General features: G+C 40.9%; 2 protein-coding genes across 6 annotated transcripts in view; one reads left to right on the top strand and one right to left on the bottom strand.

The window, feature by feature from the left end:
- Window positions 1–4,264, top strand: part of MARS1 (methionyl-tRNA synthetase 1) — a 28,434-nt gene extending 24,170 nt beyond the window's left edge. Inside the window, exons 20-22 of one of the 3 annotated variants that reach the window (XM_070937986.1) lie at window positions 2,129–2,155; window positions 3,058–3,123; window positions 4,068–4,264. In XM_070937986.1, the coding sequence (XP_070794087.1) occupies window positions 2,129–2,155; window positions 3,058–3,123; window positions 4,068–4,196 (222 nt within the window). In that variant the 3' untranslated portion in view covers window positions 4,197–4,264. Of the gene's footprint in view, window positions 1–2,128; window positions 2,156–3,057; window positions 3,124–3,416; window positions 3,585–4,067 lie in introns of those variants that run through there. The other 2 variants (XM_070937988.1, XM_070937987.1) reach the window with 2 other exon arrangements.
- Window positions 4,265–4,335: 71 nt separating this feature from the next.
- DDIT3 (DNA damage inducible transcript 3) lies at window positions 4,336–15,149 on the bottom strand. 3 transcript variants are annotated; one of them, XM_070937989.1, is made up of 4 exons: window positions 15,036–15,149; window positions 12,725–12,779; window positions 8,284–8,448; window positions 4,336–5,212 (listed from the first exon to the last, which is right to left on the bottom strand). In XM_070937989.1, exons 3-4 carry the CDS (start codon window positions 8,422–8,424, stop codon window positions 4,784–4,786), a joined length of 570 nt encoding a protein of 189 aa, XP_070794090.1. In that variant the 5' UTR covers window positions 8,425–8,448; window positions 12,725–12,779; window positions 15,036–15,149; the 3' UTR covers window positions 4,336–4,783. The 3 variants fall into 3 exon arrangements, with proteins under 3 accessions (XP_070794090.1, XP_070794092.1, XP_070794091.1); XM_070937991.1 differs by having other exon boundaries at window positions 4,336–5,209; XM_070937990.1 differs by having other exon boundaries at window positions 8,284–8,450; window positions 12,729–12,779.
- Between the last annotated feature and the right edge of the window lie 4,509 nt (window positions 15,150–19,658).

Below are 19,658 nucleotides of genomic sequence, written 5' to 3'. Positions count from 1 at the left end.
TCGATCGCTAGGTTGTACGCCTGCCTCCTCTACAATTCCTCCTAACTCATGCATCATAGTTACTGAAAAAAACCAAGGATGAAATCACATCCTCTTTGTAAAATGCAGATATACTCCTCGTGTTACCAGTGGCCTCGGCTTCTCGTTTCACTTCGTAATTGCTGAGTTGTAGTGCTGTAATTGCCAACCGGTGACTGGGAACAAAGAATTGAGAGGGATTGTTCATATGCCACCGAAATGAGGAAATTGAGCAGGAGAGAGGTGTCCATTCACACAGAAGATCTTGCTACGCCCCACATTCCAGCATCTCTGACCAAGGGAAAAGCAGATCTATCCATTTATGGTGTGCCTTCCATAGTCTTATGGTAGGGAACCAGACATACAGCAAAGCCTTATTTTAATGAACTGGTTGGGGGAGGAGATGGCCAATCATGTCACAGATTGCATCATTTACACAATTGGTGTCATTGTGTGATGACAACATTATAATGAAGCAGAATTTGATCCTTCCCATTGAGGTCTGGATAGTTAGGTTTCACTGTATTGTAAAGTTAATAATACGAGTATGCTTAAAAGACCTCGTTTTAAAAAAATGGCCCAAAACACACAAGTTTTTTAAAACTTACAGGTGTTAGCTGTTGTTAATTTATTTCCCCCCAAATCTTACATTCATTTTTAGTCTTATGAATTTTAGATCCGTAGTGATAATTTCATTACTCTTTTGTTTGCTGCAGAAAAAATTACTCATTACTTGCAAAACATTGTGGGGAGCTTCCTTTCTGGTATAAACTGATTGATCAGCTCCTGTGCTGGTGGCCATTTCTTTCATACTCTGAAAACATTTGGGGAAACGTACACTGAGATATTCTTTAAAAGTTTATTTTATTTTCAGAATGATGGAAAAGAAGTATTGCAATTTACTTTGCCAGCCAGTTCTCCTACTTTGGACCCCCTTATACCTTTCTGCATCTGTGGTTTAAGTTTCCTGTTGACAGTATTTTACATTGATGCTGTTGACTGGGTTGGGATGGGCTCTGTGCTCCAAGTACAGGTATTCCTCGTGTTACGAATGTAATGGAGCTTGCCAAATACATTTGTAACCTGAGGATTCGTTGGAGTGAATCACGTAAAATGAACATGAAAACTCCCTGCTTTCGCCCACATATTTGGTAATTGAATGCACAGGACATTAACTGCACATGAGCTATCTCAGGGTGGGGAAGGCCATGGGGGATCTACTGATGGAACAGACCACCTGCTTAAGACCACCCAAGTCCTCCCCCGACCCACTGAGAATACCTCATGCTTCCCACAATTGCTTTCCTCCTCCCATCCTGCTGTACCGGGTTGCTTACCTTGCGGAGATCTAGCAAGCTGTCTCCTTTCTGGCCTCTCTGCCATGCAAAATCATGGCGCCCAGAAGCTTCCAGTCTCCATGCAAAAACGTGCTTTGAGACAGCGGGATTTTGCTGCCTCAAAGTTTCCCATTGGCTTGCAAATATTTTGCGCGGAGACTGGAAGCTTCTGGGCGCCGTGATCTCGTGCAACTTCAGGCACACATTCGCTTTAGCAGAGAATGGCGGCCTGAAGTTGCATGAGATCACAGCCCCCAGAACATTTCACTCTCAGCGCGTGAAAAGCGTTTGCAAGCCGATTGGATGCTGGAAGCGAAATCATCCTGCTCTCAAAGAAACCGCAGCAGAGAGGAGACAGAGAAATTTTTGCAAGGCAAGTGAGTCTGGCACAGCAGGATGGGAGAGGGGAAGCAATTGTGGGGAGTGGGCGGGGGGGGGGAATAGGCAGTTTGAATGTTGCAGTGCCTCTGCGGTCGTTCATAAGGGTGAATGACTGCCATGGTACTGCAGTATTCGTAATTTCAGGACTGTGTCTTAAATATTTGAGGGGATTAACGCGTAACTTTGAACTGTCATTAAATGAACTGTTGCAATTCAAGATATTAGTAAATCTCTCCTGTAGTTGTTGTGTCCTTCTCCTCCTCCTCCTCCTCCTCCTCCTCCTCCTCCTCCTCCTCCTCTTTGTTGGGCAATCTGGTTTAGATACTGCTGTAGCACCTAACTATGCCTGCCTCTTTCTGGTCTTTTTCTGGTTCCCTTCTCCTCTTTTCCAGTCTGAAGACTTCCCACTGAAGCCAAAGGTAAAATTTGTTAACCGGGTAGCATTTTGTGATATAGGGTCTAGGTACTCGGGTGGGTTTACCTGTCTCCCACAATATCTGCCTGGCCAATCTGATCTGGTTGGGCTGGCACATTCCAGGTTCCTTCAGTTAAACAATACCATCTATTGGAATCCTGGAAACAAACCTTCTCTGTAACAGCACCTAACTTCTGGGAAATACAAATGGCCCCTACCCTGTTTTGAAGGTTCTTCACCCAGGGCTTTGGTGTGAGGATGACTGAAGTTTCCCTTTAACCCAGATTGTTTTCCTTTCCTCCTACCCAGTTTGTCACCCTATTTTTATCTTTTTGTTGTTTGTTCTTTTTCTTGTTTTATAAATTTCCCAAAATCACTGGGAATCAGGCAACATATACATTTAAATTATTATTATTATTGGCTCTCCACAAGCATCCTTTAGATTCTAGACTTCCACCAGAGAATCAAATCCTTGTATGAATTCCTGAAGTGCTCTAGCCATAATATAACTTGAATCCTTCCTCCAAGAAGCATGTACCTATGTCTTATTAACCATGATAATCATTCCTTTGTAGCTTATATTGCAAATTCAATCCTCCTCCTCCCAAAAATGTTAAGATTGCTACAATCACACACCAGTCCTTTGTCTCTGCCTTTTAACTCAATATTGTGACAACATAGTATTCCTTTTATGGATGGTGCTTAAGAGGTAGTGCATGCCCTCTTTCTCCATTTCCTGAAATTAGCTGTATTGTAATACTTTTAGCATCTGGTGCTATTGTTTTCCCTTCTTGTCAGTAAGCATAATCCGATTTGGAGATCATAGAAGCATGGTGTGAGTAAGATATGTTAAAAAGTTGAGAGGTGTGACTCAATTTAATAATTTTTATCTTCTTTGGCTTCTAGCAAAAAGCAGCTGCAAATATCCAGAAAACGTTGGGAGGGAAGGAACTTCAGGAAGGAGATAAACGGGTAAGACTGGATTCTGAAATGTTGGGGATGAGGTTAGCAACAAGTGTAGTTATCATTAAGCTTAGGGTTAGGGTTAAAAAATAAGCTTTTTTTCTAGTTCTAGTATGGTGAATTTGCACAACATACTAATAAGAGGTTTGCTTCTTTGGACTGAGAATGTAGCATGACTCCAGCCAATCCGACTTTTAAATTTGTAGTTTACACATTAGCATGTTCTGGTTAAATAGGTGTTCTGCAACTAGCTATTCCTAACATGATAGCCGTTTTGTGAAATACCCACATTTTGTTCTCAGATGCCCGGTGACCCTAGCAATCAAAATTCTACAAGACTGGAAAAAATGACCTATGACCATTTTTCACACTTATGACTGTTGCAGCATCCCCATGGTCATGTGATTTACATTCAGATGCTTGACAATTGACTCATATTTATGATGGTTTGCAGTGTCCTGGAGTCATGTGATCCCCTTCTGACAGTCAAGGTCAATAGAAAAAACCTAGATTTACTCAATAACTGCGTTAACTAACAACTGCAGTGATTCACTTAAGAAATATGTCAAGTCAAGTCATAAAATGGGGCAAATCTCACTTAACAAATTTTTCACTTAGCAACATAAATTTTGGGCTCAATTGTCATACGTTGAGAACTGGAAGACAGCTATCGTGATACCCTAATCCTTTGTTAGGCTAGACATACGTATTTCCCTTAAACTTTCATCATACAATATATAAAATATAGCGTTTTCCAAGCAAGTCTGCTTTTCTACCAGTATTATTTCTGTTTCCCTTTTCTTTGAAACTACAATAGATAAATTTTTTAAATAAGTTATTAACAGAACACATGCTGTCTGAATTTCCAGGGAAATCTTAGCTTATGTTGTTTTTAACTTGGAATTTCCTCTTGAACAAGGTTGCCATATACTGACTGCAGTTTTGTTATCTAGGGTAACCATGTAAAACACACAAAGGCCCAGGGTGCCAGAAAAGAGCAAGTTGATGCCGTGGTCTCAGAGTTGGTGGAACTGCAGAAGCAGCACCATGTGGTAGAAGGAAAAGGGAAGCAGAAAAAGTGACCGGCGGAGCTGTGATCGCAATCAAGACGTCTCAGGTTCATTTGGTTTTGTGACAATTGCTAGCAACTGTGATCCCATTTAAGTTTCTCCTTTTATTAGTCTTTTTGTGACTCCCATGAACAGTTCCAGAACTTTCCAATTGTTGGGATTACACAGGACAAAATAAATACTTTATTGCTCTTTACACAAGCACAAAGCACTGTTGTACAGAACGAGACACACAGACATTCCTCCCTGCAATCTCCTGGCAAGGACGAGAATAAATATAACTATTAAAAAAAAACCAAGTCAGTTCCATAACTGCCACAGTCAGTCTCTAGAAAAGTCAGGGATCTCCTCTTTGCCTAAAATATCTGGGCCACACAGAGTACAGTTCTGCAAGGGAAGTCCACTTGGCTAGTCAGAGAAAGAACGTGTTTCAAAGTAAAGTGTCGCAGGGCACTGATGTGCTTTTTAAGGTGTCGACAAGTGCCTCCCCCTTTCAGCATGCTGCATAGTCATTCGATCTGGAAAGGATGAAGCCCCGCACACTTCAGTCCATAGCAAGGAGAAATAATTTCAGTGCAGAAAGTGTCCCAGGACCCCCATCATGTCTTTAGGCTCACCATCCGTTGGATGAGCGCCGCTCGGGTAGCTTCCACCTCAGCTGTCAAGCGCTGTATTTCCTGCTGGAGATGTTCATTGTGTGCTGTCAGCTCAGCCACTCTGCGCTCATTCTGCTGCTCCCGTTCTTTGCCCCGCTGTCTCTTGCCCCCGTGAGGCTGGCCGCTCTGCCGTCTCTTCCGGCTAGTAGACATCCCCTCGTCATCATCTGTGCCTGTCTGTGTAGGAGAGCCATGGCTAGAATCGGACTCCGCTGGTCCTGGGGGCTCCTGGCCCAGTTGCTCCAAAAGTTCTGCTGCAAGATCAGGCTCCAACTCATAGTTTCCTGTCATTAGATCCCCATTAAGCTCCAAGGAATTGGAAGTCTCCAAGTTCCACAAGAGAGCAGCACCGTCAAAGCCATCGAATTCCTTCTGAAAAAGAAACGGGAGCAAGAGACGGGTTAAAAGAGGATGCATATTGTTGGCCTCCATTCTCCAATAAGCCCCTGTGGCAGGCTGCAGAGTGGAGTTAAAAATCAAAAACAACATTCTTAGCTGTCAAACTGATAAGAAGGCTTTGTTTGCTGGCTGCCTTTCCTGCCTGTTTTTTTTCACAAGTTTGAAAATATAGTGGGAGGGAGGAAAAAATCCACCCAGTCGTTTAGTAAGGGATGGGTGTTACATAAATCATTGTAATGTCCAATTTAACCGGAAGATTTTAGTCGTGCAGCATTTGGGATCTGATCTCCAAGAGGTGGTCTGGTGCCTAAGAAAACATGAATACATGTTCAGTATCTGCTTTGCATCCAGAAGAGTTTCCTGCACCACTGTGGGAACTATAGTTCACAATCTGAGAATTTATGAAAATTCTATAACTCACAACTCCTCCTTCCTCTGCAGTCCCCATTTGCTTAGTTGCCTTGCCCACGTAGCATGTTTAATTAACCGAGTATAGGGTAAAGTGATCATGTAGTGAAACAGAAGTTATATGCAACACCTTAGGACCCTGTATTGTATAAACTTTTAACTCAGATAAAAAAATGGAACAATAGCCAACTTTGGTTCAAATTACTCCACCAAGACAAATTGGGAGATACCAAATTGCCAAAGTAGCAAATCTGTTTGTTACTGAAATTGCATCATCTGAGATCTGACAAAAACAACGCCTCCCAAATGCACAGTAGCCGAGCCATGCCTATTACTTCCCTAGCAATATAATGTAAAGAGCACCGGCAGCCCTTGTTTAGCAACTGTCTCACACAGCAACCATTCAGTTACAATGATGAAAAAGTAATTTTTGTGACCAGTCCTGACATTTACAACCTTTGCATGTAAAGCAGAGAAAAGCTGAAGTAAACTAAGTAGTCCGTTTCACGTTGCTTAATGACTGAGCTGCTGACCCCAATTGTGATTAGTAAACAAGGACTGCCGGTTTATTCCTGAGGTAAGGGGCTCTTGTGATTGGAGAAAATGGGGGATCCTATTCCAAAATTTCACACTTAGTAGTGTAGCTGGATGCTGCCACAACCTCTAGTAATGAGATTTAACCAGGGTGGTGGCTGACAGGAGATAATGAAGGTAAAAGTTTATACTTGCAGCCATGTTGGTATTAAGCCCTTGCCTCCATTCGTATTTCTTGAAGTTAGGAAGAGGACTGCAAACGGATTAAAGATATCAAAATGTGATTATTAAAGAAATATCCCCATATCGGCCCCATCTAATTAAAATTTCATGGCATTATTTGACAAGGTCTTTGTGGAATAATAAGATTTCTAAGGAAAGAATAATTTCTATGCCTGTGCATGTGTTCTCTTAAGATGTCATGGAGTTTAAGAAACAATACATCTCAACAAGCACACTAACAACTCAAGACATGTATTACATTTATATACTGCCCATCTCACATTTGAGTAATCTTCTGGAAGACTGGGAGTATTGCATTGAAGGGCTTGCTTCTGAACATATGACCGACCAATGAGTACTATAAATTTAGCATGGGTGCATTTTAAAATATCACCTTTTGCCTATTTTATTTATCACTATTTATTTAAAATGGTTATATAGCTGCCTATCTTAGACCAAACTGAGGATGGCTCCCAATCAAGAATTAAACAACATTAAAACCGTAAATGTTAAAAACAAAAACCTGGCACCAAACCAAGCTTCTGACATGCAGTCACTTCATCCTATTCCAATGCTTGGGGGGAAAAGCCAAGTCTTCAGGACTTTTCAAAAGGCTAGGTGGATTATATAAGACGTCCATCTCACATAGTGACTCATGTGTAGTAACTCATACATGACAACAAAATACATTAAAACTTATTAAAAACCACAACTAAAAAGCCCCTAAAAGACAGAATGGCTGCAAAATATACAAAGAGCACATCAGTTAACATCATCTAACAGGCTTCATTCTATTATGGGATCCTGAAACTCATTAGCAAAAATCATGTTTTGAATGTCTTTTGGAAGGCCAACAGGTTGGGACCAGCATGAGCGGTGTGGATGGGGGGTGTTTTGACATTCCACAGGGTAGGAGCCATGGCAGAAAAGACAGGAGTCAAAAACAGCTCAAATGAAACACTTAATAGAACCAACTTACTTGTACCTACCTACTTAAATCTGAGTTCAGTGCAATTAGTCTATAATGCAGTGTTACTCAACTTTGGCATGGCTAGCTGGGGAATTCTGGAAGCTGAAGTCCTCATCTTAAAAGGCCAAAGTTGAGAAACACTGCTATAGTGGAAGGCAGCCAGAAAGAACACTCCCATATGCCCACTACTCAAATTATACATTTACTGAAAGGTTACTAATTGCTTCTAAGCACACATGCTTAGATTATAAACCCACCCTGGAAAGACCTGAGGAAGCTACAATTTATTCAGGCATTTTTAAATTGAAAAATGTCTAATAACTCTTTGGACTTTACTGAGACTTTAACTTGGAAAAAAAATGAAAGTACTGAAAGATTAATTAACTGTAGCATTCTAGAACAAAATTCTACAAATCATCACTTGATAGAGGGGAGCAGTGGTGGGATTCAGCCAGTTCGCACCACTTCGGGAGAACCGGTTGTTAACATTCTGAGCAGTTTGGCAAACTGGTTGTTGGAAGAAATCATTAGGGCAGAGAACTGGTTGTTAAATTACTTGAATCCCACGAATGGAGGGGGGAACCATAAAAGAAATAAAATACAAGGGCATCTTCCTCTTATTTGTTGCTTTCCAGGTGTGTGTGCAACCCAAACCTGACCAGCATGAGCAATTATGGAAACACCTGGAAGGCACCTGACTGGGGAACGTGGTTTTATGCTATAATGAATGTGCCAGTTTTTTAAAGGATTACCAGATCTGTTACTGATGGTAGTGGCTACATCCCTCCAATGCAGATTTAGGATACAAAAACAGTGCAATGTAGAGCCAGCCCATAATAGAACCCAACCACCCACTTGAATGCAGGATTCTGCAGTCGTGGAAGCATCAAAAAAAAGCCAGCTGACTCACCTGCTCCTGTCCAACCCCAGAGGGGTCTGTCCTGTTGGATACATCCGAGGACAACACTTCCTGCAAGTCCTGGTACCAGGCTTCCAATTCCCAGGTGGGCACTGGTGTGCCCAGTGAAAAGGGCAGGGATTCTGCCATCATGGTTCAGAGAAAGCCACACTGCTTCTGAAAGATAAAAGTTATGGGTGCCGTCAGAAAACTGGATAACATCTCTGTAGATTGCCGTACGCAACTCAGCAAGTTAGATTTGCCCTGGGAGAAAGAAAAGTTTCTCCAGGGCTCCATTTTAATTCAGATCACCTACAACAATGGGCAAGTAGAACACCTTCTCATCTCTTATGTTAGGAAATCTTCCCTCTCATGTTCCCAAAAGGAGCCCTTACAAATCTGCTTAATGTACCTGAGGCAGAGAAAATCCTTTTAAGAGCAAAAATTAAAAGAGAAACAGTAAAATCAGCCATGGGTTGTAGGGGGAGAGGGGGGTAAAGCAACCTCAAATTGCAATTGGGCAACACTCTTAGGAGAACCAACCAGAATGCAGGGCCTAAGAGGGCAACTAGGTTGGGGAAAGGCTGAATACCATATTAGCAAGGCAGAGCAGTTCTTCGATATCACTAAGGCCTGGGGTGGCGTCAGCCATCTTACATGTCACTTGACTGTATCTCCTAACAAGCCAGTTCTGAACTTTGCAGGACTTCTTCAGAATAAGAAACGGGTGGATTTGATTTAAATTGAGTTGATTTAAATCACAATTTAAACCATGATTTAAATCACTAGTAAAAAGGCTTGACTTAAATCAACTCGATTTAAATCATAATTTTTAAAAAGCAACTGTCATCTCTGCTACTCCTTTGACCCACTGTTGACTCACCGATAGTCCCAGTGTTGCAGAATATACAGCCTCATGCTACATAACTAAGCTCCATTTCATGCTGAATAAACTAAATTATTTATATATCTTAAATAGAAAACTATCTTATGATAGATTTTTACCCCAAAAGTTTTTTATTAAAATAAATTCGATAAAAATCAAAAAAATCTGATTTAAATAAAAAAAATCTGATTTTTTTTTATTTTTTTAAAAAAATCATTGATTTTTATCCACCCTGATAAGAAATGCAGCTGCCAATGTAGACAATACTTTTGATATAGGGCTGAAATTGGTCTATTATATTTACAATGTAGATACATATGAGCAAAACTGCAGTGTGTATCTATGTAACCACGAAGCATTCCATTTCAGGGGCATCTTATCGATTTTATTTTTCTTAAATGACCTACTGGGAAAACCACACAGACAAACTGAGGCAGGGAAATGGTGCTTTCTCCATATACCTGCTGTGAGCTGATACAGGTAGTCTTTGACTTACAACAGTTCATTTAGTGACCATTCAAAGTTACAGCAGCACTGAAAAAAGTGAGTTATGACCGTTTTTCACATTTATGACCTTTGAAGCATCCCCAGGATCATGTGACCAAAATTCAGGTGCTTGGCAACCATATTTATGACCTTCGCTGTGTCCCAAGGTCATGTGATCATCTTTTGCGACCTTCTGACAAAATCAAGGGAGAAGCCAGCTTCACTAAACAACCAGTTTATTAACTTACCAACTGTGGTGATTCGCTTAAGAAATGAGGCAAAAAAGGTCGTAAAATGTGGGGCAAAACTCATGTAAGAGATGTCTTACTTAACGACAGACATTTTGAGCTCACTTGTGGTCGTTTAGTCGAGGGCTCCCTGTACTTTATTCAAGCTCTGAATTCAATACTGTATTCAAGTCACGCTGCACAGGGTGATAAAGCTAGGGGTTTTCCAGATGTCTTAACAACGGGAGGAGGTTAGCAAAACCAAACCTCCTGCACTGTGAGAAATAAAGAGGTGAGTCATCATCACAAGACAGGCTGGGAGGGCTAGCCAAGCTTTCCTACGTCTCAGGCATGGAACTTTTCTTTCCTCCTTGGCTTTGAAGCCAGCTGGGACATGCTCAGACCAGAAGGCTCCCTCCATTTTTGTAGGCTCTGAATGAGCAATTAACAGAGCCACAAGCAGGTTTGCCAAAACGAGTGACTCGTAACTGAGCAGTGAAGGCTTGCATAGTGACATTAGGTGGCAGAGAAGAGCCTCTGTGTCCAATTAGCTTTTCCTGTGTGAGGTAAACTCTGAAACATATTGGACCACTAAAGCAAATTTTAGGCATCTTGAAAAAAGCCTAGCCTTTTATGTAAGCTGCTCACAGCCAAGCAGGTCTGTGTCGACTGACAACTTGAACATGGGCAGATTGCCGTGATTTCCGGCTACCCTGTGTTGGGATGAGAGTGTGACTGGCCCAAAGTCACCGAGGTGACTTTCATTCATGCCTACGGAAGGACTAGAACTTGAAGGTTCCAGGTTTCTAGTCCATCATCTTAATCCCTGCACCAAATTGGCTCTAATTTTAAAGACATTTAAAATATTCTTAGTGAAAAGCTCTAGCCTTGTCTTTCACAAAGAAACAATTGCAAAACCTTTAAAAACCACTGTTTGTTCTAAACAACCCACAAAAACCAATTATTCGTTTTAAAGTGCCTTTCGAAGTACAAACTACATTGTTCCATATAGATTCTCTGTTCCAGGGCATTTATTTATTGTTTTGAAAGATAAAAAAAGATTCCTCTCTTTAAGGTTTCAGATAATCAATATCTTCAATTCACATAAATATGCATGCCCTCCCCACTGACCCAAATACTTTACATGAATAAGCCCACCATTCTAGGCATATTTCAACAGATAATAATTGATAACAACCATATGAACAACAGAGATTTGAGGCATTTTAAGGACATTTATTTATGATGATATAAATATTTGTAAATTATACAGATAGAAGGTCATATTGTGCAATATAAATACACCAGTTTGGGGGTCAAAGAAAGAACAGTAAGTAAGTTATGTTAACATCTGTGTCTGTAAGTGGTAACATTGTTATGAAGAGCTTGGTTTACAGTTTCTTCTAAATGAACACAAATATTTTTACAGTATAACTGTAACTGCCTTGCAAAGAAACCAGTTTTAAAAGAGTGAATGAATAAAATTGAATAATATATTATTTTTTTAATTCAACTTTCCTGCTAAACATAATATTCTTTATGCTATAAAGATCAGCAACGCTGGACACTCCTGCCTGAAAAAGTCACAGGTAATCCTCGATTTACATCCGTAATTAAGCCTGCGATTTTGATCATTGTCGTGACAGTTGTAAAGCAGGTCAGCATTTTATGATCTTTTTTGCAGAGATTGTAAAGTGAATACTGCAGTCATTAAGCAAGCCCATTGTTCACTATGGGGAATTTTTTTTCTGCGAAGTAAACCCTGGTTTTTTTTGGGGGGGGGGGAGAGAATGTCATAAATCACAGTCATGATGTGGGCTGGTTGCGGAGCCCCCAAAATGTGGTCACTTGACAATGGGGGCGGGGGAATGTCAAACCTTCAAATCCCAAACCTGAAAGACGCAGTGCCTCCTTGGTTTACTAGCATGGGAACCCATTCACTGTGTCTATCCCATGGTGAAGGAACTAGATCTGATTTGGGAATGAAGAACATTTATGTTGGAAATGTGAAACGCACAAAGGTCACTTTATCATGTTTGGTAGATTTACAAAACAGCCAGAAAGTTTTGGGTTCAAGCATACACAGCAATACCACAAATTTTAAAGATTAAAACCAGAACTTTTCTTGTTGGGACTAATGGATAGACAATTAGAAAAGCATTAAGGAAGACTGAGATTATTATAGGCACAAAAATGGAAAGACTGTGAAATTCACCCAATGAAGGAGTGGCTGGTAGAGATGACAGAATTAGCGGAGGTTGACTTGTTTGATTAAAGATCAACAACTACATTTGTTAATGACTGGAAAGTCGTTTTGGACTTTCTGCTGAAAAAAGGAAAAAAATGAACTTGTGACTGATGATTAGAAAGGGTAGACTCTGGAAAGGACATTATGATGTAACCTTGTGGAGAGAGGGCAAAATCTAAAGGTAGTTGTAACTGGTGTTAAGAAGATTGAAAGTTGCTTCTTTACAGCTTTTTTCTTTCTCTTCTCTATTTCTTTCATTGCACTTTTTCATCCACATTACTTTCCTTAGTTTGTCTTTCAAAATTTGTACTGTTCTTCTACAAATTTCTTAGTGATAATGATAGGCTTTCTTGTTATTCTATCCTACAAAGAGCATTCCTAGAATCCCTACCATGACCTGTTTCTTGACCTGGCCTACTCTGAAGGCCTGAAAGCCAGAAGACTCTACAATCCAATCTTAAAACATGTCTATTCTGGAGCAAACCCACTGAATTCAACAGTTCTTACTCTCATAAATGCAGAGTTCTTAAAATGAATCTATTTGAAGCTTAGTACAATTCTCCAGAGATTTTCCCTCCATGCAACCTACTTTTCTTGGATTCTTACCTTTTTTTTTTTTTCAAGTGTGGTGATGTATTAGCGTGCGATTTTTTGTTCGAAACTGAAAGAATAAGAGAAAAGTCTGTGATTATTAGTAAAAAAGGATGCCGTGTATCATCAATATGTTACACCCATCCAAGGAAAGCCCCACCCCCCCCACTCCCAAATTTGCTCTTTGACATTAAACAGCAGAGTGGAATGGGGGCACCACAAATTTCCTTTACTATTTTTTTTCCACTCCTATCATTTAAAACGGGGAACTGCTGTTGCTTACCAAAGCATTATCCTCTTCTTCAAGCTCATTAATACCTATATTTTGCATGTTAGTTCCTTTTTTTCTCAACCATCAGAGAATCTCAATATATTTTAGATGCTTCTAAATAACAGGATTTGAACAAATCTCTTATCAAGAGACAGACATGTCCCTTTGTGTCATGATTTAGATTGCAGCCAAGGCAATTATTAAGGCCTTTAGGCTTTTTGGAAATAGCATGTTTATGCATCTCGTACTCAAGACCATTTTAAAAATTCTTTTAAATGCTTTATTTCCAACACTCTAATTTTTTTATTATTATTAAAAAGGGCAAATCCAGATGGAAAAACATCTGGATGCAGCTCACCCTTTTTTCACTGAACTCGGCATCAGAAACAGTTATATTCATTCTATCCCCACCTTGTAAAGTAGAGGAGGCCAAATTAGTATGGGGTCATGCTAAACTGCCAATGAGAAGACATTTGCCAAGCAGACCAAATAAACCATGTCTACACTTGTAAGAATCAGAATCTACACTTCCCAAATCTAAGTGGTTAGAGGTTCCCTTTTAGTAAAATACAAAAAAAAAACCAAATATCATTTGATTATGGAAAAAAAAATTCCTTCCATCCCTACAACCTGATACTCTCTACATGCATCATACTCTAAATCTATTTTTTCCAATAAGCTTCATGGACAGGGAAACTGGGAGTGTGTGATTGTACTCTTTAACATCCAGGGAAGCAGGAACCAGGACAGCTGCCTTCCATTCTAGCCATGCATCTCCTACAGAGATTTCTGCAATGCCCCAAATCAAACAGCAAAGCAGCAACGCTACGTTGAACCCCACAGGAACACAGCAGGCACTGGGGACAAACCGCTGGTTTTCATCAGCCCCGAGTGATGCAAGAAACTAGGAGAATTAGGGATCCAAGAACTGTTATGCAGCTTAGTGGAAAAGATGTATGTTTATGTGTGTGCAGGAGAATGGTCCCCGAGGAATTAGAGAAACAGGCATTCCAAGTAACCAAAGGGGGGGGGGGGAGGGCAGGGACTTTCCAAACTTGACAGGGAAATGTTGCGGCATTGTCCTCCACTACCAGCAAGAATGCATCCCTTTTAGACTTCTCCAATAGTTTAATAAATTTTGATAAAGTCTTCAAAGTTCTCTGCAAGGCAGGATTTCATTCCCAATGGGATGGGTGGGGGAAGCTTGCTACAAAAAAAAAAATGTTTTGTCCTCAGGGTCACTTGCCAGGCCACAGCTGTGGAAAAGGATGTAGCCTCCAAGCTGGCCAAGCGCCCACAGTTTCAAATTATTTTAGAAGAGAAAAAACAAGCCCCACCAGGCTCTCCCTTCTCTGCACTGGAAACTAATAAGCCAGCCAGGAAAAGCAGAAGGTTTGGCTCCACTACAAAACCCCAGCTACCATCCTTAAATTCACCCTGGAAATCTGGGCACCTCACTCCAATTTGCTAGGAAGGAAATTGGGAGTTGCTTAGGGGGAATCCTCAACGCCCTGTACCGTGTACCAGTTTTACAACATGCCCCACAACTCTACTCATCCCTTTCTTATGAAATTTTTTGTTTAATAATAATAAAAAAATAGACTCACACTCTTCCCCCATCTTTTTAATGTATACAGAAATCTTACAGCCCGTTCTGTTTAAAATGTTAAAACACGGCGTTTGCGAGATGAGCAAAGCCACCCCCTCGACCTCTGGTCTCTCTCTCTCTCTCTGGGTAGAAAGCAAACCCGGCACAAGCCAGGATCTATGCACCATCGCTACCCTGCAGGAAAAGGGGCGAAGAAAACGAGCTTTTCCAACTAGTGGCCCGGCAGAGAGAGAAAAGGGACCGGCCAATTTTGGCCAGGGGTTCAAGGCAACGCAATCGCCGCGCATCTTGCAAAGCGGAGCCCGGTTTACAGCGCTAGACCCGCCGTGCATCACCGGGTTTTTCACTCCAGCCATTGCAAACCCTCGGGCGCCCGAAAAGGGCTTTCCTTAAGCGCAGGCAGCCCGAGTCTCCAGGCGCTTCTCTCCCCCTCCCAGGCTCCGCACCTTCCCACGCGGCCCCTTCTCGCCCGCGATCCTCTCTCCAACTTGCTGTCTGCGGCTCATTCTCCTCTCGCGGCTCATCGTCTTCCGCTCTCGACTCCCGCCGGCTCCCAAATGCCTCCTCCCGCCTCCTGCTCGGGATGGTCACCAGAAATCTTTAAGAGAGCGCCCCTCCCCTCTCGGCATGACGCAACCCTTGCGCCATTGCCGCCCAATGGGCGACGCCGCGCCTTCCCATTGGTGGAACGAAGGGAGCCGCCGCCCAATGGGCCGTCGTCGTCCTTTGGCTACGCCCCGCCTTCTCCAGTGTTGGGTGACGCAGCTCCGCCGCGGTGGATACTGCCGCGTCGCACCCGGAAATGACTCCTCCCGAAATGTCCCCCCTCCCTTCAGGGTCACGAGTCTTTAAGTGGGTGAGTCATGTGCTGGGGATGATGCAATGTCCTGGCAACCGTTGGCGGTCACGGCAGCTAAAGCCCAGGCCGGAGTCCTGACCTTGGCCCTGCTAGATCCCCTTTACAGGGCCTGCCTTGTTTTCTTTGCTCTTTTCCCTCCCCCCCCCTCCTCCTCCAACGAGCCTATGTGCCCAAGTCTCCCAGTAGTAAACTAGGCCGAATTACGTTGGGAGGCCCCCTGATCATCTTTTATGACGTCACGCCACGCCCACCGTTTGGTTAAAGGGCCAGTTCTCCCTGGGGAAAACAGCGGCAGGGCTTCCCTGAGCTGTCCTTGCACATAATACGATACTTGGCCCATTGTTGTTCTAAGTCTACTCTACCCTATTATTATTATTATTATTATCATCACCAGAAAAGTGGGGGGAAAGCCTTTTTTGGAATGTAAATGAAATAAATAGAGCTGCCTTACTGGATTAATAGCACAGATTTGAAAGGAGTAAGCCTGTGTAACGCATTTGCTTTTGAATAAAATGAGAGTTGTGAAGAAACAGCATTCTCTCCCTTGGTTTTTAATGATGCCATATAGGAATTCCAGAAAGTCCAACTCCTGTAAATAATTGCGGTTTTGAAAACAACCTGCTGTCTGTAATAGGCAGTTGTTCTTAATCAGAACATTTTAAAGCAGTCATTTTAACTGGTCACATCTAAATGTTGCACCTCAAATAAAAAGCAAACAATTCCTTGGGGAAGAGAGGAGATCATCCAAAAGGTGTATATCTGGATTGTGTCTCTTTCCACCTCAGATCTAGTCAAAGAAAGGAGGCAGCAGAGCTTTGCCCAATTCTAACAATGCTTTGTTTAGGAGAAACAAACTAATAAAACAACAAGGACACATAAAATTATATATTAGTCTAGAAAAGAAGGTACTTTAGGTAAGTTTGTCAAAATTGGTCTTGACACAAAAATTCAGGCTACTTCCAACTTTGCACATATAGGGTTACCAAAACGACTTATCGTTTTAAACAATATGAAAAAGCCTAACTGCTCTGTGTATCAAGTAGCTAAATACTAGCCTCTTGAATGGATTTCATTCGAGTGATTCAAGCCACTTGAATAGGTTTCATAAAAATGAATGCAATTGCAAGTAATTAATATAAAACAAATAATCAGATTTAGAAAAAAGACCTGAATTTTTAAACTGGAATATTATGATTATTTCATTTGAAAATGAAATTGAGAGAAGCTACCTTTTATTTTATTGGCAGTGTAATTTGAATAACTTGATATTTCATTTGATTGTTATGCTTCTGAGCCAGAATCTCAGTTCCCCATCAGCAAACCTCTACATATATCATTTTGCCTGACAAATAGCATTGAAAGTGGAGCTCTGAATTGCAAAACATTCTACGGTGCCATTCTGTTTGCAGGAAATGCTAGTCAGGCCTGGCAAACAAACAAAATGTTAAAAAGTTATGATATTTATGTAGTTACTTGCCAAGCGCATCTAAATTATATTAAAGTAACCAAAATATCTTTACAATTCCCAAGGCATGTCACCAATTTTGAGCGCCCCAAATGTTTGGAAATTGAAAGCTGAAAATTTTGACATGTTCTACCAGTGGCACAGCTTATATCCTCTAGAATCCATAAGCACACTATAATGCACACTGTAATATACAGTTTTCTCTCACAGTGTTGCTTAAAGAGATGTATAGTAGAGGTGGACAAGCTATCAGGGAACCTTCAGAGCTCCCACAAGAAGTTCTAAAGAATCCTTATGTAGACTACCAAACAACTGCAACATTTTATAGACTTGAGCCTAAAAGTCTAGTATACAAATCCACATTAAAATATGGTTCTTTCTGTCATAATTGCAGCATTACAGAATGGGAACATTAATAACCTATATTAGAATTACAGTAAAGTTACTAATAAAAAGCATGTTTTAATAAACTGCCAATGTTTATATGCTCTGAAGAACTTTGGGATTGTGACTGGATCTAATTTCTCACCACCACCATTTTGCTACATAGAACTATACTGTATGTTATATGCTTGACATTTGTTCACAGATATGACCACTGACCAACTCAGATGTCTTGTTTCTCTTGCAATTCATCCAGTCTTCCTCCCAAAGCAGTTCAGAATTGCTTTTGATGTCTGTATGCGACACATTCATTCAAAACATATATGGTACAAGTAGTCCTTGACTTGCAGCCACAATTGAGCCCACAATTTCTGTTGTTCAGTGAGACATTTGTTAAGTGAGTTTTGGCCCATTGTACGACTTCTTTCCACAATTGTTAAGTGAATCACTGCAGTTGATAAGTAACCTGGTTGTTAAGGAAATCTGACTTTCTCATTGACTTTGCTTGTCAGAAGGTTGCAAAAGGGAATCATGTGACCCTGGGACACAGTGAAGGTCATACATATGAATCAGTTGCCAAACTGTTAGAATTGCTAGAATTTGGATGCTGCAAAGGTGGCAACTATGAAAAACAGTCATAGGTCACATTTTTCAGTGCCGTTTAACTTTGAATGGCCACTAAACGTACCATTGTAAGTCGAGGACTACCTGTGTAAGACAATATTTTTATTTTGGCCAGAATGTTGTTGGATGCCTGTGAAGGACAATGCATTGGACTTACATGTGATTTATGGTGCATAAGTCATCAAGTCTTGTAGAAATAATTTCCCTTTGAATTATTTAATATGAAATAACTTTTTATCAGCTTCTGCTCCATTCCTAAGAACCACAAATAATAATTTACCGTGCTTGGTGGTATGCCATTGCCAATACAATTGCCTATTTATGGATTTTAACAGATTTTTCTCTTATGAGGAAAACCTTTCCTTGATCTCAATGTCTGCTTAATCTATATTTTGCATATATTTCTATTCTGTTAATTTTTTTCATAATTAAGATATGTATTGCTTTGATCTTCACTTCAGTTTCTTTATGTTTAACATCCAATTGTGCTCAGGCTTAATTAGCTGAATATGTAAAGCTTTTTACCTCTATGATCATAGGCTGTGCAGCACTTTGGTTGGCTGTCATGTTCTTGCCTTCAAAGCATGTTTTGGGAATCAAATCCTAAACTGTTCTGTTAAATAAGTAAAACTTCTGAAAATCATCCCACCATTGAAATCCCAGATAAAATCATATCTGGTATTGGTACACCTCACTTGCATCATCTCTTGAATGCGCAACCATAAGTCAAACAGTAGTGAATTATCAGTTCAGAGCATTTAAGAAAAAAAGCTAAGTTATTTGGCACTGGATCTCTCTCAATTATTACTTAACAGATAATTTGTCTACCTCAACTTCTGAGGCTGAGAGAAGCTGCATAAGAATCTGAAGGCTCCTTCCCTGTTAGTTTGAAACAGACTGCTGGATTGTATGGCACTTTCATTTGTTCAAATAAGTAATTTTTTAATGTTACTTAAAAGGAGCTGCTTTGCTGGATCAAGTGAGAAATCTGTTCAGGGGTTTGTTTGTGGCATGGTCAGTAAGATGCCTCTGGAAAGCTAGCAGCACAGGCACAGAGACAAGAGTTTTCTCCTGCTATATCCCCCACTTTCTCCAAGTGAGATCACAACAGTTTCCTCCACACAAAGGGCCAGGCTAAACTGAGGTTTTGTTTAAAGCTGTTTGTTACCCAGGTACTTAGTCCAATAAATTATCTAAATACAGTCGATTCGGTTGAGCGAATCACGGTTAAATTAATCTGTATATTCATTCTATAGCCACCCATCTCATACCTGTGACTTTAGGCAACTTACATTAATTCGTTTTTAATTCTTCCTTGGAAGTTTCTGCCCATTGTGGTAGAACAACTTTGGATTCTACTTTTCTCCCCAGAATGAGGAAGGAGATTCCCTAGAATAACTTTTTACCCTCTACAGTTTCTATCATCTGATAGACCGCCTTTACTTTAATGCAGTGGTGGGATTCAGCCAGTTCGCACCACTTCGGGAGAACCGGTTGTTAACTTTCTGAACAGTTTGGCAAATTGGTTGTTGGAAGAAATCATTAGGGCAGAGAACCGGTTGTTAAATTACTTGAATCCCGCCACTGCTTTAATGTAGTTGCATATACAGTACGCACAAATACTATCCATTCGGAGGCAAAACAAGGATGGCCCTGTAAGGGCTTCATCCTCCACTCCCATTTAAAAGATCACTGCGGTACGGAATCGGGTCCTTTCCAAAGGCAGCCCAAACCTCT

This window comes from Pituophis catenifer, unplaced genomic scaffold (genome assembly GCF_029215685.1).
Source record: "Pituophis catenifer annectens isolate HBS135680 unplaced genomic scaffold, rPitCat1.0.hap2 SCAF_2, whole genome shotgun sequence".
Taxonomy (NCBI): Eukaryota; Metazoa; Chordata; class Lepidosauria; order Squamata; family Colubridae; genus Pituophis; species Pituophis catenifer.
This window is presented reverse-complemented; position numbering and strand designations above follow the sequence as displayed.